This window comes from Neovison vison, chromosome 13, assembly GCF_020171115.1.
Source record: "Neovison vison isolate M4711 chromosome 13, ASM_NN_V1, whole genome shotgun sequence".
NCBI lineage: Eukaryota > Metazoa > Chordata > Mammalia > Carnivora > Mustelidae > Neogale > Neogale vison.
The window spans coordinates 5,501,310-5,527,997 of NC_058103.1; the positions used below are offsets into that span (position 1 = coordinate 5,501,310).

General features: G+C 48.2%; 1 protein-coding gene across 4 annotated transcripts in view; it reads right to left on the bottom strand.

The window, feature by feature from the left end:
- EVL (Enah/Vasp-like) overlaps positions 1-26,688 on the bottom strand; it is a 141,566-nt gene that overhangs the window by 67,559 nt on the left and 47,319 nt on the right. The window contains exon 1 of one of the 4 annotated variants that reach the window (XM_044229993.1): positions 2,686-2,838. The exons of the other annotated variants lie outside the window; for them this stretch is intronic. Coding sequence (XP_044085928.1) covers positions 2,686-2,696 — 11 coding nt within the window. The 5' untranslated portion in view covers positions 2,697-2,838. Of the gene's footprint in view, positions 1-2,685; positions 2,839-26,688 lie in introns of those variants that run through there. 4 annotated transcript variants of the gene reach the window in all.

Sequence of the window (26,688 nt, forward strand, 5' to 3'; positions counted from 1 at the left end):
GTGAGGCGACGGCCTGGTCATTTGCAACCAGCCTCTAGTGCAGTTTGGTGTCCCTGTCTCTGGCCTATGGTTTCTTGACTGCATCCTCTCCCTACCCTGCCCCCAGTGCAGTTTCAGGACAGGACGGCCTTTCTCGTTCCCCTGTTTCCCTGGCGCCTGGAGCAGCCCCTGGCTGACGCTGACCGGGATGCTTGCTCGGTGCCTTTTTCTTTCTTTCTTTCTTTCTTTTTTTTTTTTAAAGATTTTATTTATTTATTTGACAGAGAAAGAGATCACAAGCAAGAGATCATGACCTGAGCCAAAGGCAGAGGCTTAACCCACTGAGCTGCCCACCTGCCCCGCTCGGTGCCTTTATGAAAATCATGCACTATCCTTTGGAGTTCAACTGAGGTCCCACTTTCTCCTCAAAGTCGGTCCCGACAGCCCGAACGTCTCAACTCCTGCTGTTCTTCCCGTCTACACTCATCACTGTGTGTGCCGTGTGGCGCTGGGGACCCGCGGGCTCTCCGCTCCCGAGTGCTGTCCCCCTGACCCTGTGCGTCTCTGCATACCCGAGCAGAGCAGCTCTCAGTGTGGAAGGGCAACACGGAGCCAGCAGCCAGAGCTCCAGGCTATGTTTCCCAGCAAGTCGCTCCTTCTCTGCCTTGGTTTCTTCCTCTGTGCAATGGAAGCAAAAAACCAAGCCCCGCTGCCCTCAGGCCTGCCGACAGAATGAAAGGCAACGCGGCCGCGTGTTCCAGGCGGGCCGGACACTGCCATGGGCTCCGTGCACTCCCGCTCCCAGCCCATGGCCAAGTGCTCGGGGAAATGCTGCTTGGCTTCTGGGTGGCCAGAGTGGGCACCAGAAGAAGTTTCCATGAACCAAAGGCCCTGTGGATGCCTGCTACAGGCACGTGGGTGAACGGAATCTAGATGTCGTACCCCATTAGGTCGGCAGCAGGAGGACCAAAAAGCCTGCAGGTTTTCCAGTGGCTCTGCTCGTGGCTACTGACGCTGCCCCGCCGGCTGGGTGTGCGCAGGCCGAGCAGGACCCCAGGCTTTCCGCCTGGCTGGGCCACCACCTCCTTCACCAGACCGGTCTTGCCAGCGCTCTCTGCCTCAGTTTCCTGGTCTGTGTACCTCAAAATGGACTCGCTAGGAAGTACCCAGACTTCAAGACCAACATTGCCAATACACGTTTTTTCCCTCAAAGAGATCCTGAAGAATACTTTACAAAGATAAAAGACAGGTAATTTGGCTGAAGTGGAGGGTAAGAGGCCCAAAGCACCACTGACCTGGTAGCCCGACTGTGGGTCGGCTCTAAGGGCCTTTCAAGATGGAGAACTCGAAGACTCTTACTATTCTAAAAAACCTTAAAAAAACCTGTTTTGCTTCCTCCCCCTTTACTTCGGATTCGTTTTTCTGCAGCGGCAGTGGACAGGGTAGAGTAAACTGCCTGAGCTTTTCACACTAATTCACAGCTGAAAACGACTCTGGTCCTCACCCACTCTGGAAATGCACACGCCTTTGAAATCAAAGTATTCGGTTCTCCACAGCTCCACCCTCAAGTGCTTCAGAATTATATGAAAATTACTAAAGTGATAGAAAACCGGCTGCAAAGGAGCAGGAATAAAGCCAGCGACAAAGAGACAGCGTTTCCCAGGCCCTGGCGACTCCGGGCCAAGAGGAAAGGACTCCGACAGGCTGGCCGAAGCTGCGACGCCCCCTCACCAAAATACCTGCTTGGAGCAGAAGACGTATGGGCCACAATCTGCTCGCCGCGGGGCCGGTTCTATTAGCTCACTGCCAAACGCTTCCAGAACGCCTGTGCGGCGCCCTGGGAAAAACGCAGGGGGCGGCCGTCCTGCGACCCTAGGCCAGCGCCTCTGCTTTCCAGAGGCTGGCTTCTTCCTCCTCGAAAGCCGAGGGCTGACACCTTCCTGATCTACCGACACGGCCAACAGAACCAAGTGAGGAAACCAGTGAAGCAGCACTGTGTACAGCGAGGGCGACACAAAGTTAGTACTGAGTTAATCAAGTTGACACCCCAAGTTCCCGGGGGACAGAATTGTCTTATCACTGACCATGTTTCCTGGGGTCGCAGGGTGGGGAGAATCACAGCTGAGGTGTCACCCCAACGTCAGAGAAAGTGCCCACAAGGAGACACGCACAGTGTGGCCTGGCTGTCACCTGCGCACAGCCGGGTGGTGGGAGTCTGACGGGCCGATGGCCTCGGTCACCAGTCTCTCAAGCAGGTCAGGACTCTGCTAGTCAGTTCCTGAAGTTTCCTATAAAAAGGAACCTCAGGGATTCCCTCTTTGTCCAGTACTCAGGGAAAACAACCTGAGAGAAGAGCTCAGGACCTCAGAGCCAACCACAACCCCCTAGATGGTTCAGAGCCCGTCTACAATCCGAGGCAGCCGTCTGACTTCTGAGCAGTGCCCTCAACACAGAAGCCATTACAGATCACAGACATGAGGGGCACGGGCCCATGTAATGACACACCAGCAGATGGAGAGGGGGTGGGCTCTGTGCCTAACTTGCCCTGAGAACCCAGGTAAGTCCCTCGCCCTCTGGTCCCTGATCTCCCCCTTAGTATAACAAGGGGGCCTGGGATGATTTCTATGTTCCCTTCAGCTCTACACGATTATGAGTCTAGGTTTCCTCTTGACATTCCTCTGTCCCCTTTTTGGTCCCCATACTCACCCCGTGGCCATGGCTGAAAGGCTTAAGCACAGGGAACCCTGAGGAGGTGAGTCCTGTCCGCCCACAGGCTATGCCGATCAGAGGACCACAGACCCTCGGAGGGCAGCTACTTGATTTTTAGACTCTACTTAAGACCAAACAGGAAAAGGAAGCTGAACCAGAGACAAAGGGGAAACAAACCCCAGTTACAAACTGAAACCCAGGGAGAAGAGAGAGAAACGAGAGGCTCAGAGCGCAGAGCCCCCACCTCCCGGCGTGGGCGGCTGAGCCACCGCGCCACCCCACGGCGCTCCCACGGGCCACGGCCTGGCCTCCAGCCCCGAAACAAAGCCCTTCCGGGGAGGCTGCAGCTGCCGGCTGGGGCTGGGAGTGGGACCTGCGGTGGTCCCCACCTGCCCCCTCGCCTGCTCACTGCCGCCCTGCTCGGCCACAGCCGCCTGACAGGCCTGGGCCTAGCTCTTTCCACCTGTACAGAAAGCGGGGTGGGGGGGGTGTGTGTGTCCCTGTGGGAGGCTTCGTGGAGGCTTTTGTGAAAAGCCTCGGAGAGCTCAGACGTGCCCTCCCCGATCCTCCGGAGAAGGCAGGCCGCATGGCCACGTTTAGGGACCTGCTGAAGGTTTACTGTGGACTCTGGTATCAGTTTTACTCCTCCAAGAGGAGACGCCTGTCTCTAAGGCGGAGCGCTCCGTCCGCAGCGGAGGGCCTGCCAGGACAGGCGCGGGGAGCCCTGGAAAGCTGGCTTCGTCACTTGCTCACTGCGTGACCCTGGGGCTTTGGCTTCCTCGGCTGTGCGGGGGCTCGCGGCCCCGACCCTGCCCGCCTCCACCGGGCTGTCTCGGATGAGAGGCCCATTCCCAGTCCCTCATTCAGGCCTGTGCTCCAACCAGGAGACGGAATGCCGAAGAGGACGGCAGTCTCTCAAGTCCTGGGGGGGCTTTCGGAGTCTAGAAAGGAAGACACTGCAGCGCTAGTGAACACATGTGTTAAATGCGATCACTGGTACAGGGAAAACAGCTCCACAAAGGAAGGAAGGGACAGCTCTCAGGGACAGCTGAAGCGCTCTGGATGTTGACCGTGTCTTGTAAAAGGCTTGCAAAGATAGGTCCTTCCCTCTGAGCCCTGCTGTAGCGGCAAGACACAAATTTTGACTGTGCTTTTCATTCTCCTTGACTTCAAAATATTTTCTCTTCTTCCACAGGACTTCTTTTATCTATGGGTTATTTAGAAGCATTTTAGTTTCTGTTTCTTAAACATCTGTTACTGCTCCTTATTTCTAATTTAATTCTATTGTGGACAAAGAACATACTTAGCACAACTTCCTTTGTTTCTCCAGGTAGGCTTTCAATCCTTTCAGATTTATGGAGACTTGTTTAGTGGCCCGGCAGGTAGTTTACACAGTGAATGTACTGTGTGCACAAGGACGTGTGGGCTAAATGTGGGTACAGTGTTCTAAAAGTGTCAGGTCAGGGGCTGTTCAGATCTAAGTCCTTACTGGTTTACTGATTTGTTTTGTCTAACAGTTCTGTCAACTGCTGAGAGAAAGGGCTTAAGTCTCCAGCTGGTGAGAGTGGATTTGTCTATTACTCTCTTGAATTCTGTCCATTAAAAAAATTTTTTAAAAATTTATTTGACAGAGAGAGAGAGAGAAAGATATCACAACTAGGCAGAGAGGCAGGCAGGAGGTGGGGGAGCAGGCTCCCCGCTGAGCAGAGAGCCCGATGCGGGGCTCGATCCCAGGACCCTGGAATCATGACCTGAGCCGAAGGCAGAGGCTTTAACCCACTGAGCCACCCAGGGGCCCCTAATTCTGTCCATTTTTACTTCATGTATTTTGGAGCTCTTGCTCGGTACATAAACTTTTATGGTTATTGTATCTTCCTGATGAACTGACCCTCTCATCAGTATGAAATGTCCCTGTTTATCACTGGTATCATTTTTGTCTTAAATTTACTTTGTCTGGTATTAACGTAGGCATTTGGGTTTACTTATTGCCTGGTGTATCTTTCTCCACCCCGTGCTGGTTTTCTGTTGTTTCTGTAACAAATTACTGTGCACTTAGAGCTTGTAACACAAATTTATGGTCTTAAGTTTTGTGAGATAATAGGGTAAGAAGTCTGACGTAGATCTCAAGGGTCTCACTGAGCTAAAATTAAGGCGTTGGAAGCACTGGCTTTCCTTCGGGAGGCTCTACAGAACAATTCCTGACCTTTCAGCCAAGGGGCCCCCACCCTCCTTCCTCATGCCCCTCCTCCACTCGCGAACTGTAGGACAGTGTCCCTAGAACTCCTTCTCCCACCCCAAGGTCTCTTCCTGACCACAGCCAGGAAAGGGTCTCTCCCCTGCTGGCTTCTTCTTGTCCTTGTCACATCTGGGTTTTGTGGGGGGGTGGAGAAGGGCTTTCATTTTTCCACCCTTACTGAGGTATAACTGACAAAACTGTATTGATATGTATAATTTATATTTGAGGTGTGTAACTATGACATGCTTAAGGGTGGTTTTCTTTGTAAATTCCCTGTGCGGGTTTCGTAGGATTTCTTGGATATGTAAGTTAAGGTTTTTTAGCAAATCTGGGAAGGTTTTGGTAATTATTTCTTCTAGCATTATTCTTCTGCCCCATTTCCTTTCTCCTCTTCCTCCAGGATTCCACTCATACCCATCATCTTGGTATCATCCCACAATTAATTTTTTTCAATATTATTTCCCTGGTTTGCAGATTAGGTGATTTCTACTGACCAGTATCTAAGTCCACTAGCCCTTTTTAAATACAATCTCTGATCCACTTTTGATCTCCTGTGGTAAAATTTTAAAATTTCATCTCTAGTACCAGAATTTTTATTTGTTAATTTTTTTTTTACCATTTCCATTTCTCTGTACATTTGCTTACTTTATCCATCTTCTAAGTCTCTGAACATATGTATAATAGCAACTTGGAAGTACTTGCCTGCAAACCCAAACTTCAGAGTCACTTTAGGGTCTACGGATTGCTTTTCCCCTTAAGTAGGGGCCACACCTTCTGACTCTTTCTATGTCCACTAATTTATGATTGTATATTAAGCACTGTAATGTCATAGTGCGGAGAGTCTGGGTAATACAGTCTTTCTTTAGAGGCACTGAATTTGCCCTGGCAGGCAGGTAAATTACTGGCAGATTCTTTTGGTGAAGTCAAGTGTGTATTCTTTTTTTTTTTAAAGATTTTATTTATTTATTTGGCAGGCAGAGATCACAAGTAGGCAGAGAGGCAGACAGAGAGAGAGGGGAAGCAGGCTCCCTGCTGAGCAGAGAGCCCGATGTAGGGCTTGATCCCAGGACCCTGGGATCATGACCTGAGCTGAAGGCAGAGGCTTTAACCCACGGAGCCACCCAGGCGCCCTTGTATTAATTTTTTAAAGTCTTTTAAAGTTGTATTCCCATTTTGAACTTAGCCCCAGGGTATGGCCCTTACTCAAGGGCACAGTCCCCACTCTAAGGTATGGCTGCTCTGGGAAGTCAACTGGACGCTTGAGGAGCTCGGTGCGGTCTCTTCATTCAGGTGACTGGACTCTCCCAGGTTTCCCAGCACTGCATGAACTTGGCATCGCCATTCAGTCCTCAGCCCTACAGCAGGTAACCTGTGCTAGGGCTCACAGACAAGTCTCATTCCACACATGCACAGCCAGCCAGCCCTCAGCCAACAACCCAAAGCGAATCCCCACACAAAACTCTACCCTTGCTCCTACCACAAGGGTTCCTTTTCTCTCTTTGTCCTGCAACACCCAGCTATTTTGGTAGCCTAGAATTCCATTATCTGCCTTCTGAGCTCAACTTTGAGCTTGAGCCCCACCATTCTGTGCCCAAACCAGAAAGAGGCCCCAGGCAGAAAGCCAGAGCCATTGTGGGACTTAACGTGTTTCTTTACTCAAGACTAAGAGCCCTGTGCTACCTATCAATGCCTGAAAACAGCAAGAATTTAATATCTTATGTGAGTTTCAGTATCCGTATATTCAGGTGCTTCATATATTTTGTTCAGTTCATAGTTTTTTTTTGCCCTTTCTTTTTTTTGGTCAGGAGAGTAAGTCCACGATCATTCCTGGGTCATGGTCTGAAGGAGAAGTCAATGATTATTAAACTACCAAAGGGTATTCTCTTTCACTTTCTGAGCATTTCCTGAAGGTGCTAGCCTGAGTGTAAACATCTTCACTGTAAGAAGATGTCTTTCCCTTCCATCCTTCATTCCACTGTCCTCCAGGCATGTTTCTACTGACTCTTCTTGGTTTCCGTAGATAGAAAAGAGGTAAGAGCGACCCTTCTGAGGGCATTCTTTTAACCCTGTCATCTAGCTTTAAGAATGCACTTATGTAAATTATGAGGACTAAGAAGTATGGAAAGATTTTCCGCTGGGGTGTTATGAGATACGGATTTTAGCCCATGCTCTATTACTGACATCCCATACATCCTTGGGCATTTATTTCCCCACTCTCAGTCCTGGTTTCCTCATCTGTTCAATGAAAGGAATGTCCAGATTCATAATTATGAATGCAGGTACAACACCAATTCCTAACTCAATAGTGTCAAGGCAATAGAAAATGTAGGAAAAATAGGACAGGCACTGTTAACATCTGAAGAACCAGTCAGTGAGGGTGTTAAGTGATGTCCTGTTTAAGGCAGCACCTTATAACGTTACTATGACTTGAGCTCGACACTCAGTACACGCTTCAGGATGCAGCAGGTGCTAATGCTGACGACTCGATGACCACACGAATGAATGAACGGGAAGGTCTCACGCAGGATACTAAATGCTAAGGCATTTGGCTCTGCATCTTGAACATAGTAAATGCTCAGTAAGCGTCAACTGTATTGGCTTGGATGGAAAGAGATGTTTCCCATGTGTCTAGATCCCGAGAGAGAAGAATGGTTGATGACGAATCAGGGAACCACACTACAGGACACTTTACTTAAGAGATCAAATTCAAAGGCTTGTTTTGTGGCTTGGGAGAGTCATCTAACTCCCGTGGATCTTTGTTTTGTTTTTCTGTAAACAGACTGTTCTCTCTTCTACTCTCTTGATGGGATGTGTGAGTGTAAAATGGTCTTTGACTAAGAAATACAGAAAAAAAATTTTGCTTCCTAATACTAGTTTTTCATGAGAATTTGTGTCAAAAAAAAAGAAAAAAAGACAGTGTTCTGAGTAGAAGGTCCTCGTGTCCTTGGAGTGGAGGACAAGGGGCGGGAGCACAGAACTAGTTACCATCCGTGACACATAATGAAAATCTCCCGGCAATGCTGCGTGACCAAAGGCAGTCACACCTGGCTTTGCCCTTCAAGACCCAATTTACATATCACCTCTTCAATGAAGTGTTTATCGAGCCCCAAGATAGACAACGTTATTCCTGCTGTGCTGTTTCTCCCGCAGTTTGTAATATTATCCATTTAATTGTCACAGATGATTGTTCTTTAGGGAGGGGCTACCACGTTTTGTTCATCTTTCATCACCAGTTGCGCTCAGCACGATTCTTGGGATACATACTGTGTGTTCAGAATATTCGTTAGGCTGTTCTGCTGAAAAGACCGGTACTCAAGAAGTAGGTGAATTACTATCACTATTGTACAGAGAGGGTACTGACATGGTCTTGTTTTTCAAATGTCAGCATCTGGAAAGGGAATGCTTGAATCTGCTCTGCAATACAGGGTACTCTGCCCCAAGTAACTTCCATCCCGACCAAGCTCCTGGCGAAACCCATCTGCAGCATAAACAGACATTACCAGGCAAGTCAACTGAATGTTCCACAGAAATAATGATGAACTCACAGGGGAAAATCAGAACATCTTTGAGAAGTGCAAGCACTATATAAGACTTGGAAGAGAGGGCACCTGGGTGGCTCAGTGGGTTAAGCCGCTGCCTTCGGCTCAGGTCATGATCTCAGGGTCCTGGGATCGAGTCCCACATCGGGCTCTCTGCTCAGCAGGGAGCCTGCTTCCTCCTCTCTCTCTCTGCCTGCCTCTCTGCCTACTTGTAATCTCTCTCTGTCAAATAAATAAATAAAATCTTAAAAAAAAAAAAAAAGACTTGGAAGAGAAAGAACAAATGAAGTAACCTGTGATATATAGTAAGAAATACATTTTGATCTCTGTTTCTGAACACAGATTAATGTCATTGTGGGTGGCAGCAATACTTTGTGTCTGGGTCTTAGTCTATAAAGGTGACCGAATGATGACAATGCCACCAAAAGCAAAGTTTAATGTTACTCTCAGCTCCCCCGTGAAACAAGAGGCATGGTATTAGGGAAGCACCAGTGTTGTCAGGAGGCAGGAAGGAGCAAGGGGAAAGAACAGGCCACAACCATTCTGGGGGTTTCTGGGGGAAAGGCAGGGCAGGGTAAGCAGATTAGAACTGCTAGTTTGAATAATTCCCACAGGCCAGAGGGGACAGGGGCTGTCCCTAGTTGTTCAGGGTAGCTTCGGGCAGGGGAAGTCCTGGCCTGGGGACTGTGAGTCAGATCAGGGAGGGGGTGGGGATGTGACTGGGAATGGGTTGGCTCGTACCTGAAATGGGGTCCCCCTAACAGTTTACTGTCTATAGGAATTAGCTAGCTCGGTGAGCCTCTCCCTAGGTAGCAAGGTTCCCCAAAGATGTCAAAACATTAAAAAACATTAAAAAAATATAATTAATGAGGGGAGGCATGGGAAGAGACTGCTTCTTGAGTGTGGAGCTTCCTCTAGGGGAGGTGAAAATGTTTTGAAACCGGATAGTGGGGACAGTTGCACAACACTGAGAATGTACTCAGTAACACGGAATTGCAGATTAAGATGGTTTTAAAAAATAGTTAAAAAAAAAAAAACTGGGGGAAGCAAAGATCTAATAAAGTTTCTTATTGCCTGAGGTTTAATTATTTGATAAGCAGTAATAATCAATAGCCATTTTTACGGAAAGCGTATCTGTAACTTAGGAGAGAAATTCCAGATGCACCGGTCCTTGTATGTGCGGGTATTAGTCTATGTGGAACAGAGGGAGGGGAGAGAAAACCGAGGACTGAGGAGACCATGGACCCTGAGAGCCTTAAATCAATGACAACAAAAAATAAGTATAAGCGGGGCGCCCGGGTGGCTCATTTAAGTGTCTGCCTTTGGCTCAGGTCACTATCCCAGGGTCCCAGGATTGAGCCCCACATGGGGCTCTCTGCACAGTGGGGAGCCCGCTTCTCCCTCCCCCTGCCACTCCCCCTGTTACTCCCCCAGCTTGTGCGCTCTCTGTACCTCTGTCAAATAAATAAATAAAATCTTAAAAAAATAAAAAAGTGTGAACAGAGGTCATAGTAAGTTAGGAGTAGCAAGCAGGAGAATGAAAATAGAATGTATGATTTTGAATTTGAATTTTTAGAAAATTTAATATATATACCCAGAAGGTGGGGCAGGAGAAAAAAAAGGAGAAAAAGCATTAAAAAACACATAGAGAGAAAATATAGAATAAGATAGCAGAAGCAAGTGCTATTACTCTCATCTCTGACTTTTTTCCACTTGAGTACCCTCTAGAAATATTTAGGAAAATTATGTATCCTGTTGCATGTTTTTTTGGTGGCATCTGTAATTTTTCCTGAGATGGTTGCAAGGTATTTAACATTTAGAAACATTATACGTAGTATATGTGCATTAAGTATGTTGAATTTACGAATACAACTTAACATATGAGCTTAAGCTCTTTCTATTTTTTAAAAGTTTTTATTTATTTATTTGAGAGAGAGAGAGAAAGCATGAGCAGGGGGTGGGACAGAGGGAGAAGCAGACTCCCCGCTGAGCAGGGACCCAGACATGAAGCTTGATCCAGGATCCTGGGACTGTGACCTGAGCTGAAGGCAGATGCTGAGCTGACTGAGCCACCCAGGAGCCCTAGATCTTTTTTTTTTTTTTTTAAGATTTTATTTATTTTAGGGAGAGAAAGTGTGCGTACAAGCTGGGGAGAGGCAGAAGGGCAGAGGGAGAGGGAGAGAGAGAGAGAATTTCAAGCAGACTGTGCTGAGTGCAGGGATCAGGACCTGAGCTGAAACCAACAGTCAATACCCAACTGACTGAGCCACCCCGGAACCACTAAAGAGTTTATTTTTAAATAATCTCTACACCCGGTGCTGGGCTCGAACTCACAGTCCCAAGATCAAGAGTTGCTCACTCTCCCAACGGAGCCAGCCAGCCATCCCTGAGCATTTCAGTGGATGAAGGTCTGCCAGCAAACTGAATGGGCAGAGCCTGTTTACTCGGTCAAACTGTTCAGCCAAATCAAGTCTACTTGCTATAAAAAAAATTTCGACTAATTTTCCAACTCACAAGAGCTTATATACCTCAGAGTGAGAGCACACCATCTCTGAAGTCTTTAATTTTAAACAGACAACCAGAGAGATGAGGTGTGGTGCTTGGCCACGAGTCGGGGGCCTCGCTGAAATGGAGGCTGCCCTCTTCAACATTGTCCACAGCCGCTACCCCTGCTCTCCGGAAACTCTCCTTCAGGGCCAACGCAGCCTCACATGAGTCCTCTGTTTGGTCTGCTGACTGCTGGGAGAGCCCAAGGCACTGAATCTTCCTAAGATTTGGAAAGGCAGGGACACCTGGGTGGTGTCTTTAAAAAGAGAGTATAGGGGCGCCTGGGTGGCTCAGTGGGTTAAAGCCTCTGCCTTCGGCTCAGGTCATGATCCCGGGCTCCTGAGATGGAGCCCCGCATCGGGCTCCCTGCTCATCGGGGAGTCTGCTTCTCCCTCTCTCTCTGCCTGCCTCTCTGCCTACTTGTGATCTCTCTCTGTCAAATAAAGAAGTAAGATTAAAAAAAAAAAAAAAAGATTTGGAAAGGCAGGTGGTGTGTCCTTCTGCTCGGGTGAGAACAGAGGAATCCTGAAAGGTGGCAGGAGAAAGGGGAGCCAGCGTGTCACAGGCAAGCTGCCAGACAAATCCATGTCGGGATGGAGGATGTGTGGAAGCGTCAACTCTGGGAATGGATTTCCTCACACAGTCCTTGCCCGTGTAGTCTCAGGAACACACGTGGCCTGGTCTGTAGGCAGCTGCACTCATGTGATAGCAGGGACCTACCACAAATGGGTTAAAAATCACTGGTTGAGAGACAGGGATTTTTGGCTTTGATAAAAAACAATGACCAGAGTCAAGCAGTTTACACAAGACAGTTAAAACAACAGGATAATTCAATAATGCAACTTCAAAAATGGACAAGTTATAAGGCAAATACAAATAAAAGAACACCATGTTAGCAATTCTGATATTGGACAAACAGAATTTAAGGAGAAAGACATGATCAAGGATCTAGAGGAATATTAATTAGTAGGAAGAATAATCATGACCGTGTATTTATGTATTATAGATGCAACTCTGTAAAGTAACTGAAAAATTTGGGGGATAAAGAGTTAAATAAACAATCCTAGTGAAGACAAAAATACATGATTTCTTGGATATTTTTAAAAATAGATACAAAGTAAAAAAAAAGTGGGAGCCATTAGCTACCCACTCAGCCCTTATTTTAAAGTTTTATTTGTTTAAAGTTAGAAAACTCAAACTACAAAAGACGCAGAAGATAACCTAAGGCCCCTTCCCTCTTCCCTGGTCCTCTCTCCGCAAACACAACCCTCATTGAGCCCAGGACAATGGAGTGCGGACCCCAGTTCTCACTATCCCAGCCCACTGCTGCTTTTGCTACATCTCTGTGTCCCCTGGAGGAGGATGTGCTACAGTCAGTCCTGCTCTGGACAGAGGGACCTGAACAATGTAACACCTCAAACAGTGATGCATGAAGTCCAGGCAGAGGGAAAGCAGCCAGCCACGGTGTGATACAGCAGAGCAGGCGAGGCTCTAGAGACAGAAGCAGATCTGAGGTTGTCTAGGGCTGGGGGAAGGGCTGAGGGGAACCTCGGGCGTGACACGCTAATGCGTATAGTGCTCGCTTTTGGGGTAACCAAAATGTTCTCAAATACACTGGGATGATGGTGGCAAGACTGGATATACTAGCACTATGGAATTGTACACTTGAACTGGGTGGAATTCCACGCTTTGTGAATTGTATCTCAATAAAGTCATTATTAAAAAATGCTCCAGGGGCGCCTGGGCGGCTCAGAGGGTTAAGCCTCTGCCTTCGGCTTAGGTCATGATCTCAGGGTCCTGGGATGGAGCCCTGCATTGGGTCCCTGCTCAGGAGGGAGCCTGCTTCCCTTCCTCTCTCTCTGCCTGCCTCTCTGCCTACTTGTGATTGCTCTCTGTCAAATAAATGAGTAAAATCTAAAAAAAAAAAAAAAAAAAAAAAAGAAGAAGCTCCAGAGGCACCTTGGGTGGCTCAGTCGGTTAAGCGTCTGACTCCTGGTTTCGGCTCAGGTCATGATCTCAGGGTCCCGAGACTGAGCCCCGCATCAGGCTCTGCTCTCAGTGTGGAGTCTGCTTCAGATTCTCTCCTGCTCCCTCTGCCCCTCTCTGTGCCCCTGCACGTGCTCTCTTTCACATACATAATTTTTTTTTAAATGTTCCAAATGCAGATGGAAAATGCTTTCAAATGAATTATGAATTAACAGGGGACTTTAGGGCTGTTGGAGAGTCATCCCACCAGAAACAGTGCTCAGTAGAAAGGACCTCATCCAGGGTGACGGTTCTAAATTATTTCAGCTTTCCAGAAAGTGAAGAGAAAATACAATGAAGCAAGGGTACTTCTACTACAGAGGTCTCCCCAGAACACAGCAGGTGTAGTGCCCGTGCTCAGGCTTCCGGGCGAGTCTAAGAACTCGATCTGACAACTACTCATTTCTCAAGCCATACACTGAGTACTTTAATGCTTCCAAACCTTCCGCTTCCGCTCAATGGTTTCTAATGGTTTTACTGAGCATTTGAAGAAAACAGGACACTCAGTTAGATTTAGCTGATGACAAATAAAATCAGAGGAACATAATAATGAGCAACCATTTTTCATCAAATTACTGGAGTTTTTGTTTCTCAGAACTTTTTGTTGTAACGTAGGCAAACGGTCCCCATGTTTAGTTTCAGACATAGGTCATTTCTATGACTCTAACACCTGTACAGATCTGTGGAATCCCTGGCACGGGAGACTGCCTCCATCCCTCCCCAAACTCCCTCCAGCTGTCCTGGGGTGGCACCCCAACCCCCACCCCCTCCACGTATTCCTGGCAGCCACTGATGCGTCCTCCAGAGCAGTCCCTTCCTTCTGGAGAGTGCCACACTGCTGGAAGCTACGGCATGTAACCATTTTTATGACAGCTTCCTTCACTTAGCATTAACGCCTCTGAGACTTACCTGAGTTGCTGTGTTTATTCAATGATTTAATTTAGTCTTTTTTTGTTTTTGCCGGCTTATCACAAATTGTTTCTCCATTAAGTTCATGAACGTCTGAGTTGGTCTTGGCCATTATAAACAGAGCTGTTATCAACAGCCATGCACACACGTACAGGTTTTTATTGAATATAAGTCTTCACTTCCATAGGGCAAACATAGAGGACTAAGATTGCAGGGTTAAATGGTGAATTTTATAAGAAACAGTTGCACTGTTTTCCAGAGAATGGCTGTACCATTTTCCTTCCTACCAGCTGCTGCTCTGCAACCCCATCAGCCTCTGGTGTCCTCAATATTTTATTTCAGCCATTCTAACACATATGCAGAAAGCTCGTTGTGATTTTAATTTGCATTTCTCTAATGAGAGCTGGTGCTGTGCATCTTTCCACGTGACTGTGCGCCATCTGTATACCCTCTTCAGTGACATGTCTACCTAAGTCTTGCCCATTTTAAAACACAGAGCTGTTTTCTTACAGTTAAGTTCCGAGGGTTCTTTACAAATTCTCAAGACAAGGCCTTGTGATATGCAAATGTTTTCTCCAAATCCGTTTCTTGTCTTTTCATTCTCCTAACGTCATCTTTTACAGAGTGACAATTTTTTAATTTTAATTTAAGTCCAATTTGCCTTACTTCATCTTCTGTGGATGGTGCTTTTGCTCTTATGCATGTGGGCTGTTTGTCCAGCCCAGTGGTCACAAGGGCTGTTGCAGGTTTCTGTCCAGCAGTGCCATGGCTGGACATTCAGGGTTAGAATCCATTTCAAGGTAGCCTGGGTGCGACGAGGGAGGACTGGGCCAAAGTTCCTTTTTTGGCATATCAATGTCTGATTGTTCCCACTCCATCTGTTGACAAGACAGTATTTCTCCATTGAATGGCCTTTGCCAGCCATCAACTGACAACTGATTTCTGGACTTTTCCATCTAAGTGTCCAACATCTCCATAGGTCATCTTGAAAAATCCCCAGGCACGCTGGTCAGTACTGCATACACATCTCATCAGAACTAGACAACTAGTTCAACTAGACAGTGATGGGGTCCTTGACTCACCTTGTGATGTAAGCTATGTACGCCTTTCCGCGGGTTGGACTGCACATGGAATACTAAGATCAGTTATTGTTATCACAATGCGAGAGGTACCGGCAACCTGAAAACATTCTGGAAGGGGGATTGAGCCGACGAGGCCAACAGAGATCCTAACACGAGAGGACAGGCTGAGGAAAATGAGGCGTCTAGCCTGCAGAGATAAATCGAAAATAACAACACTTGTTCTAGGCCTCTGAAATGGAGCTCCCTGGAAAGAAAGGGTCCTTCTTTCATGTGATCCCCAGCAGATGATTAGGGCCAGTGGCCACAAGCAGGCACTGTGCTAGGTACTGGGAGTCTGAGGATGGATAAGATACACTTTTTCTTGCAGAGTGGGGAGCCTCAGAGAAAACTCCTTTTGTTTGACATAGGCCATCCAGCCAATTGTAGAAGACTGGACAAAATGACTTGCTTTGATTTTGATTTTGCATGATTGCCAAAGATGGCCTGTCAGCTCTATGTTCAACAAATGATTCGTTCTGTCTTTGGGTCTAATGGCCAAATGAAAGTCCTGAGGTCAGGTGACAGAAAGAGATCTGCCTAAGGTCTCAAACAGTGCTTGCACAGCTGCATTTGGAAACCAAGCCTCCTGATGCTTAGATCAGGATTCTTGTTCACTATCTGTTAAAATTCTTAATCAGCACTGTGTCTGATGAAAAGTAAACAACCCAATGCCTTCTTGCAAATCCTGTCTCCGGGCTTCTTCTGACCCTTTAGGTTTTCAGTCTTGCAGGCTCACTGTCTCAGAGGCCTTTAAAAGAGAAAAGGATCCCTCACTTTGAAATTTCAACCCTTGTTTTCAGTGACAAGGTAAGAAAAAAAAAATGATATCAAATCATACAGGTCTTTTCTGAAGATTTTATTTCTGCTCTGAGCTGCTTCTGGGTCACCTACTGCTCTAATTATGCTGGAAGTGAACCTGGCTTTCATGAGATTCGGATATGGCTGGAGGAAAAAGTTGTCAAAACTACTTAAGATCATCAGTGCTCACACTGGGCTCAGAGCATTCCAGGAATTCACCGATTCATTCCATAATTCATTCCACTGGTTAACCGCAGACACACAGGGAGAGCAGACATCACTGACGGCTTTAGTGGTACTAACATACCCAGGGCAGGACAGAGCAGGAAAACACTTTGGTTTAAGGCTAGTCTCTCCCCCAAGCTCCTCACGTGAGCAGCAAGGAGCAGGAGAAAGGAAGGACTTGAGTTTCCCTGGCCCGCTTCTTCCCTTCTAAGCTGTGCTCCCTCCAAAGGGAAGTAGTGACTCCAGGGCTTCCCCGCGGACAGAGTTCTGGAGAGATCAGTGGAGATGACAGACAGGCAGAGGGCCTTGCACACTGAGAATCACTCCACCCAGGTGAGAGATTTATCCATTTAACAAACAGGTGCTGGGCACCGATTAAAGGACACGCATGCTGCTGAACACCAAGGATATCCAGTTCCGGAGAACCGATCCCTGCTCTCGAGAAGACAATGCGATGTGGCAAGTTCGAAGGTGAGAAGAGCACGGGGTGGGAGACTGAGGTGGGGCCTCGCCGGTCTGGGCAGGAAGAGAAGGTGATGTGAAGACCGAGTGTGGACAGAGAGGATTAAGGCAGGAGAGAGTGCACCAGGTTCCAGAAGGTATTTAATACTGGAAATGGTCTGCAGAGTGGGCACTGATTTTACGACCATGACCCCTACTGTGTCACAAAGCAGTGGCTTCAAGGAAGCTGCTCACTATCCCACAACGCACAGCCCCTACAACAGAGTCACCCAACCCGGTGTCAACTGCGCTAGGCCGCGAAAGCCTGCTGTGAAGGAAACGGAGGCCCACACATGGGAAGCAACTAGTCCCAAAGGCTGCGGTGGGTTAACGACAGGGCTGAAACCCGCACGCAGGTCTCCCGTGGCCCAGCATCTCAGACAGGTCTCCCGGGTGACAGGGGCGGGGGTCTGCAGCTGGGCGGCGCGGGAAAGGAGCACAGAGGACAACACGGCTGACCGACGGGACAAGAAAAAGTCACGTCTCCATGCAGGAGCACCGCGCCAGACAGGGCCGCGAGCGAGGACGGCAGAGAGAAGGGGGACAGGAAGCGGCGGAGGAAGGAAGTGGGCCGCCGTGGCTCTATTTCTGCTCTCAGACAGAGCCCCTCTCAGCTCTATAGCGACCTGCACTTGGAGAAGCTGCGTGCACACCCAAGCATCACAACCAGGGAGGGGGAGAGGCAGAAATGAATATTCTCACTTCCTGGACCTGGAAGAGTGAAGGCCTTTACCCAAGGCCCCAGAGCTCTGCGGAGAGGGAGAAGTCCCTGGTGAACACCGCCGCAGGCGGCGGGTGCCTCGGGCCAGCCCCGCCCCAGACACCTGCTCCTTGTCTTGCCTGCGGTCCATGGGGGCAGGACAAGTCTTGAAGGGACTTTGCCGTGAGCTCAAAGGAGAAACTAGGTACAGGAGGCCAGGCCCTCAGAAGCTGCGGAACCGATGTAGGAACAGAGAGGCCCTGCAGACTGGGCTCCACTCCCTGGGTCTCAGGACCAGGGATCTAACGGCAGGGGAGTCCCTGGCTTGTCTGGGCATCCCCGCCCATCCCGACAGCCAGAGCCAGAAGACCGCCCTCAGGAGCACTGCCCGCTCTGAGAAAGGAGTCCATTCTATTTTAAAAATTTCTTGTCCTGAAGCCAATGACACTACTTTCAAGTATGGCCAACAAAAACCATTACTAGGAGGGCAGCTGGGATAGCTTAGTTCCTTAGTCTGGGCTGAAAGGAAATAAAATCACTTTGTTAATGAATTATTTTTCAAGAAAACGAAATCCTTAAAAAATCTTTGTCCAAGGTTCCAGACTGCTGTTTCAAGCGGTTGCACAGATACCTAATTTAATTCCCTCTCATGCTAACATTTCTGCTACAAACGGAACTCCAACATGTGGCCAGTGGTGGTGGTGGCCCGCAGGCCTCCAGATGTCTGCGGCAGGGTCCTGCGGGGCGAGCCCCATGCGGGGCCGTGGGACACAGACCACACCTGCTCTGGGGCCTCTGGCAGCCCGGTCACCTTTCAGGGCCTTGTTCCCCTCCTCTGCCACATGAGGGACTGGGTACGTGGGCCATCGGGGCACACCTGGTGTGAACGCCCCAGAACTATTCTAAGCCTCAACTGGTCTCAGTCTCAGTGTCTTCACTGCTACTCTGCTAATGAAGATTACATACAACAAGGAATGGGAAAGGTTCTTGAAAAGCAGACCACCTCACTGGCAAAAGAAGCTTGTTAGGCAGATGGGACGCTGAAAACTCTGCTTTATTAATCATAGTAACGGGGTTTGTACCAATACCAGCTGACTCCCGCGCAGGGCCCTGGGCGCCGGTCCGTCCTTAGGAAGCGCACTCATGGGTGTGTCCAGAAGGGTCCTACACAGACAGCACCGTGAGTACTGAGGGGGACTGTCCCCATCTGCAGGAGTTACACTGTTCCCGCCACAAAGCCAAAATTGTCCCTGTGGCCTCATTCTCACTTACAAGCTACCGGGGTCTTCTTAAAGAGGGGGAATTACGTTCCCTATGACCCTAGGTGTGCGTCCTTTGGGCAACGGCCACCATCTGGCACTCCTTTCCTAGCCTGTGGTACTCTCTCCCATCAGCTTCCGGTGGATTCCACTTCCAGCTCATCAGTCTTGATCTAGCTAACAACAGAGTTCAGGATTTAAAAATTCAACAACAACAACAACAAAATCCCATCATCCAGGCCCGGAATCTATGAACCGAGGTATCTGTCGTTGACACATGCCACTAAAATCTTTCCTATTAACAAGAGGCACCCAGGTTTGCTGGCGTCGGCACACTGGGTGTCCACACACACAACACTCCAGCGGAAACTTCTCGAAGCCATTGGTCTTGGAGTCATCTATTAGGCAGTGACTCAATGCGACTTCTCCCTTTGCCAGAGCCTCACGGAGTTCACAAACTGTCGCTCATCACGAAACATTTCAGCTGTTCCCAGTAACACCCGCCTCTACTTTCACCCAATCTCCGTCTTTCTAACACTAAGTTTGCCGACAGGAAATGTGCCCGTGATCAAGGTTCTGCCCAAACTGCTTCAGAAGAGACACCGCTGGGAGCCCTGCAAAGGGCCTACAGAGGGGCAGACACCCCAGCCACGTCCATTGGTGTCTGTCACCGTGGTTCCGTCCTCTGGGAAGCCTGTGTGGTGGCCCATGGCCAGCGCCTCTGCAGGGCACGGCTGGAGCTGGGGGAGCGCAGCGGGCTGAGGGGCTGGGCGAGCTGGCGCGGGGCCCGTGCTGGCTCCTCTCTGCAGCCCCAGCCCGAGCGTGCTCAACCCACATTTATTTTCCCGAGATTCTGGTCAAAGCCGTCTGGACACTTTTCATGTGGGATCCCGGAGCAAGGGGCTGCTGTTCTGTGTGTTTGTGAATGTGTTTAAGCAAAATCTTTTTTTTTTTTTTTTAATTTGACAGACAGAGAGATCACAAGTAGGCAGAGAGGCAGGCAGAGAGAGAGGAAGAAGCAGGCTCCCCGCTGAGCAGAGAGCCCAATGTGGGGCTTGATCCCAGAACCCCGGGATCATGACCTGAGCCGAAGGCAGAGGCTTTAACTCACTGAGCCACCCAGGCGCCCCGCAAAATCTCTATGTTTAAGAAATGTTACATGTTGTGAAAATTTAAAAAACCCAAAAAAAGAATAAAACATCTCCCTCCGATCCCAGCTCCCTCGGCCGGAGGCAGCCAGAGGCACACACTGAGAGATACTGTGGGTTCAGCTCCAGGCCACCGCGATCGAGTGGCTACTGCAACGCCGCGACGCCCACACGAATTCCGTTCACGCTCTCCTGTAGTCCGGGAAGTGTCCAGCCGCGCTGTGTCAAGAACAATGTACATACCTTAATTAAAAATACTTGATTGCTAAAAAATGCTAGCCATCATTTGTGTTTTCAGCGAGTTATAATCACTGATCTCAGATCACCATAACAAATGTAATAATGAAAAAGCTTGAAATATTGTGAGAATTACCAAAGCGTGAAGCTCTTGAAAAAACGGCACCAGGAGACAGCAGGATTGCCACGAACATCCAATTTGGAAAAACAACCTGTGGTATCGGGGAGCCGCAGTAAGACGAGAGGCGCCTGTGCTGGGTACTAGTACTGGGTACTCCTCTCATGCACATTCTTTCCCAAGTGCCCTGTGCACCCTCAAGCATGTGTGCGTCCTGCTCCACACCTGCAGTGCACACATGGCCTGCTAAATATCTACAACTCCAACGCACAGCTCCCATTTGTGGCTTGTGCTGTCTTCGCTGGACAGCACTGGTCTATGTTCTCCAGCAATGAGTATCTAATTTCCACCTTATGAAATGTTCTATTTTCTGCAAATTAAAAGCAAAGCTTTCAGATGGAATTTTCTAAGTCGGCATTATAACTGGCACATGAAAAACTAGTTCACCAAAAATTCCAGGGAAAATACACTAAGTCAGATGCATTTATTTACGGGGTCTAAGTTCAGGGTGAAATCTGTTTGGCAATACCCAATTGAAATTGGAAATGTCACATCCAGGACATACACACATTTATTTATTTGACAGAGAGAGAGAGAGAGAGAGATCACAAGTAGGCAGAGAGTCAGGCAGAGAGAGAGAGAGAGGAGGAAGCAGGCTTCCCGCAGAGCAGAGAGCCCGATGTGGGGCTCAATCCCAGGACCCTGGGATCATGACCTGAGCCGAAAGCAGAGGCTTAACCCACTGAGCCACCTAGGCGCCCCTATAATCTCTTTTTAAAGACATTGACTGAGCTCCTTCTGTGTGCTGGGCCCTTCAATTTGTCACCATGATGTCCACTAAACATGAGGACCGAGGCTCAGAGAGCAGCTACAGACCACTCTGAGCCTCCCTGAACCCGGGTCTGCGTACCACGGCATGCTCTGCCTCATTGCTCCCTTGGCTGACATTCTGCATTTTTTATGTTTGCATCACACTTTGCAGTCTACAAAGTACATTCAGATGTATTACATCATTCAATTATCCAAACTGTTCTGTGCAGCAGACGAGGTTATCCGTCACCATATTCAAAGGAGGACATTATAAGCCTGGGGGAAGAGCTTGCCCTATGGCTCACAACTAAGTAGAGCGTCATCTTACACCAGGAGTTACGGAAAGAAGTTCAGTATCTTTTCAAAAGTTTCCTCTCTGCTCTACCAACCGTAACTTTCTCCTTTTAATTAAAACTGATTGCTTTCCTGGTCTGAGTTCAGTGGAACAATGGAAGGAGGGCCTTCACTGTCAGTAATAATTATGTTCATATTCAATGACAATGCAACAGTTTCTAAACACACATTACTGTTTATTATACATTCTTCTACTATTACTGTAGCAATAGCACCATGACCTTATAGCGTGCTATGGTATCTATCATTATTATACCCATTATTTGGTTTGCTTTGGAAACTGCGTGCGGTATCATACCAACCTGGAAGAGGAAGAAACTGAGGCACAGAATGACTTACGGATCAAACAAATTAAGAAGACAGGTAGTAAAGGTCACAAAGGGTGAAACGGAGAAGCACTGAAGAGAAACCTTTCCTCTTGGTCCCTAAGTCCTAGGGAAGGTGTCTGGCCAGCCCCACTTGGGTGCAGACTGGGGAACTGTAAAAACCAAAGGACAGGAAGATCTATAAAAAGGCTTAATTTCTTGGGAATGAGCTGTGTTCACTGTGTGGGAGTCAGGTTGTGTTTTATCGTTTGGTTCTGTTTGTCCAGGTGAGCTTTCTGAAGAGCTGTGAGCAGCCACCCTCTGCCCGCTCTGTGCCCGAGCGCAGCAAGTCAAAAGGAGTGGAAAACAGAACTAGAAGGAATGAGAATCCAAGAGGAACAGGTGTAGCCTGAGTGCAGCCCAAAGAGGGAGGCCGGGCTAGCCAGAGGGAGAGGACGCGGGCGGAGGAGTAACCGCCCGTGTGTCACCATCACCGAGTGCAGAGCAGTTCAGAAGAGGAACAAGTACAATAATTTCAGAGTGCTCAAAACCAAGCAGGACAGAGAAAGCAGAGAAACAAATGGAGATTGTGGGAGTCTGCAGAGGGGAGCAAAGTGCCTGCGTCGCGCCTGCTCTGTGTGGAGGCATCAGGCAAGCGTGTTCAGGGGCCAGAGACCATCAAGGCCAAGAGCGAGGCGGCGGGGTCGGCCGCACCCCCCAGATGCACAGCGAGAAAGAGGAGATGGGCTAAGACGCCAGCTGATTCTCGGCAAGGAAACCACTCGCCACCCGTGCGGGGGACGGGTCTCACCGCGCCTGTTTCTCTGGAACTTTCTCGCATGGATTTCCCGGACACTTCCGCTGCTCTTCTTCTATCTGTGCTGCACACCCAAGTTACTCATTTTATCTCAAATTCCACCTTACACAGCCTAACAAGATTGTTGCAATCCGAAAATGACTGAACTTCATCTTAACCAATGGTGGGAAAGCCAGAAAACCTGAAATTATGGGGTAGGAGAGGACCCCTGTTTAAACAGCGTTTATCATCTGTGGGTTCTCCGAAAAGCCCGACTCTTCTTCACCATCTGTTTTTCCTGCACATCTTATAGCTCAGTCAGTGTCCTGGTTAATGATTATTTCCTTCTCTAAACTGTTACGTGAGGGGACAGTCCTTGCTGTATTTGACATAACCCAAAGGAAGTCGTGAAAGTATCAAGAAACTAAAACTTGCTACAAAATTTCTAATCCTTGTGGGTAAACACAGCCATATTCTTTCATGACCGCATCTCTCGCTCCCTCTCTCCTTCTCTCACACACACACACACACACACACACACACTGAAATCCCAGGGCACACAGGGCCTGAAGTTGTGCCTGAGACCAGCCCAGACAGCTTCCCACCCCGGCTGGGGCCTCTGCCAAGTCCTTAAGGATCTCAGTGGAGGTTCTAGTATTATTCTGTTTGAGCTCTTTATTTTGAGCTGTTATTAATTTTTCAATTAATAGAACTTATTAAAGAGAAAAAATGTTTAAAGGGGCAGGTGAAATGCAAATGGGTTACAGCCCTGGCAGTCATGACCAAGTGGGCATTAAAGGGGTGGTGGTACTGGCCTGCCATACCCACTGGCCTCAGTCCCTCACCGCCTCGCCCCTGCTCTTTGATACGGCAGGTCAGGGCGTCCGTCTGTCTGCAGCCCAGCAGAGCTGGGAACGTCAGCCCAGAGAACAGCAGGATTAAGATCAGTTAGTCTGAAACCTGCTGTATTAGCTTTGCCCATGCTTAGCAATTCTTTCCATTGGCCACACCTTTTTTAATTTCTGGTTTCTTCTCCTAATTCTACAGGGCATGCTCAGTATGGTGCTTTATTAAACGTATAGAGCTGGTCGCCAGTGCCTCTGGCTCCCTCAGCAGGTGCCCAGGATCCAGCCCTCAGCTCTCCATCCACAGGCATCCTATCCTGGGCTGATTTCTGCACAGCCTTCCCTGGTCCATACTTTCCCTGTGTTAGGGGGCCAGGGAAGAAAGGCAACAGAATAGGAATTAGTAGATGTGAGTTCTAGCCCTGGCTCTGCTACTAACTTCCCTGGTGACCATGACCAAGTTTTGACCCTTTCTAGGTTTGTTCTCATCTGTAAAAGGGAGGTCATCTCCAACTAGCTGAGTATGGTGTCACTTAGTATATTGTAAATGAGCTCTGGGCACCTCATGGCTGAGTCAACAGAAGCTATCCCAGCTGTATCCTCAGGTCTAGCTCTGAATGGATAAAAGAAGATAATTATGTACTGCCTGGACACAGAGGGCACTTCGTGTCACCTCTCTTTCCCACTGGAAATGCCTCAAGGGACCCTGAAAAGTGCGCTTCAGGAAAGTGAGAAGCAGACACTGCATCTAAACAAGCGGCTCTGCTGGCTCTCAACCTGCCCTTCCTTCCACGAAGCGCTCCCCGCAGGCCTTCATGAGCTGTCCCTCAGATGTGGTCCAGAGTACCCTGAACAGCCTTTCTTCCTTCTAATGGTACCTTTCTTTCTTCTAATGGTCTTACTCAACTCAGGCTGCCGTAACAGAACACCAGACTGGGGGGCTTAAGCCCCCCAGAAATGGACTTTCTTGCAGGTCTAGAGGCTGGAAGCCCAAGATCAAGGTGCCAGCAGGGCTGGTTTCCCGTAAAGCCTCTCTCCTTGGCTTGCAGATGCCACTTCACCCTGTGTCCCCACATGCCTTCTTCTCTGTGTGCAAGCACTCCTGGCATCTCTTCTTGTAAGGACACCAATCCTACTGGATCAGGGTCCCACCCTCCTGACCCCATTTAACCTTAATTACCTTCTTGATTAACCTACTTATCTGATTAATTAAGCTTCATTACCTACTTATCTCCAAATATGGTCACACTAGAGGGTTAGGAGCTTCGACCTATGAATTTGGGGAGGACTCAATTCAGTCCAAAACAGGTTCCCAGACCACAGACCTCAGTTAAACACTCAGATGGATACAAAACTGCAAATACGGTCTGGCAATTCTGAAGATGGAAGGGATGGTCACCTCCCTGAAGAGAAAAGGGATAGAATTTTCATGTGCTCTTTATTTATCTTGCATAGTCCTGTATATATATATATTTAAAGGTTTTATTTATTTATTTGACAGACAGAGAGGCAGGCAGAGAGAGAGAGAGAAGAAGAAGCAGGCTCCCTGTGGAGCAGAGAGCCCGATGCGGGGCTGGATCCCAGGACCCTGGGAACATGACCTGAGCCGAAGGCAGAGGCTTTAACCCACGGAGCCACCCAGGCGCCCCCAGTCCTGTATATTCTTTGGGATTCTCTAGGTTCTGACAGATACTAATGGGGAAAGATGGAATTTCTTTTTAGTGGGAAAAAAATAAATAAAGGCTCTGGACTAAGTCCGACTTCATCAGAGCCAAGAGCCTGAAGTACACGGTCAATGACGCCATGAGAACTCCATGTCTTTGGCCATCACTGACCTCTGCCTCCCTCTCTGTCAGCTTCATTCTCACTCTTCCTCAAAAGCTGGTGGCCAGGGACTTAAAATCCCTTGGTCCCAACAGCTCTTGATCCCAGAAAAACAAAACAAAACAAAACACAGGAAACACCACGTTTCCTAACAGTCCTAGCCAAGTGCCATTGAGGACTCTTGGAGAACAGACCTGCCCCCCAAATCTCCATGGCCAGGAGGCTCGGGCCCAGGGGTGTGCCACACTGAAGCAGGGGTGAGGGGTTAGGACCGTGCACACCACACAGCCGCTCAGACTGCTGGGGGTGGAACGCTGGCCCCCTCCACCCTACCCTCCTCTCCAAACAGGCTGCTGCCACACGGTCTCTCTGTAGGCGGAAGAGCCATGGTGGTCTAAGGAAGGATCTACTCGCTGCTCACTTCTGTTTAATTTCTAGATCTTTGCGCACCATCTTACCTATCAAGATGGTCTTAAACTCCTACCCGTCTCTTTTGGCCAGGGCTAAGAAACAAATGACTAATCTGAACCAGGTAAAGAGTGCCCTCACCTCTTTCTCCATCAGAAAGAACTGCACTGGCATGCAAACTTGCTGCAAGTTTCTCTTCCCGACAGTCTTTGAAAAGAGGAAACATCAAGAGTGATTACATCAAGAGTGTGACACATTAGAAATTCCTTTAAAAAACACACACGCAGATGGGCACATCTGAGGAAATGAGCAGTGTTAAAAAAAAAAAAAACCAACAACAACAAAACCAACACATGCATGCTGTTGAATGAAATTTACCATTTTGGAACTGTCCAAAAAATTTCTTGCTGCCAGGGACATGTCAGAAAAATACAAAATAAACTGCCTTAGCAGTCCAACTTGGGGTACAACAAAGTGAATGAGAGCAACGTGGTTCCTGATTTTCCAACTGCATGATTTCATTAAACTCCAAAAACATAGAAACCAGCAAAAACACAATTTAGAAGGAACAAAATGTCATTTTTTTCAAAGTATCATTTTTTAAGAAGATTCACTGTATGTCAATTAGATCCTGATAAAACTGAAAGAAAAAAAAATCAGTTGTAACACACCAGTTATAGAACCCAGAGACAAAAGAAGGCAAAATCCACTCATTCATCCAACAACTGTTAACTGTCCTTCAAACAGCTGGGAGAGGCCGTGCTAAGGTACCAGGACAGAAATGAACTGGTAAATAACAATTAAAAACAACTTAAAAAAAAAATTTTTTTTTAAGATTTTTATTTATTTATTTGACAGAGATCACAAGTAGGCAGAGAGGCAGGCAGAGACAGAGAGAGGAGGAAGCAGGGCTCCCTGATGAGCAGAGAGCCCGACTTGGGGTTCGATCCCAAGATCCTGAGATCTTGACCTGAGCCAAAGGCAGAAGCTTAACTCACTGAGCCACCCAGGCGCCCTAAAAACAACAACTTTGGGTTTCGTTGTTTACAAAGCATTTCTGCATCTAAAATCCCAATTTTCAGGGTGCCTGGGTGGCTCAGTGGGTTAAAGCCCCTGCCTTCAGCTCAGGTCATGATCCCAGGGTCCTGGGATCGAGCCCCGCATTAGGCTCTCTGTTCCGCGGGGAGCCTGCTTCCTCCTCTCTCTCTGCCTACTTGTGATCTCTCTCTGTCAAATAAATAAATAAATTCTTTAAAAAAAAAATAAAACCCCAATTTTCCTCACAATGATCCCAT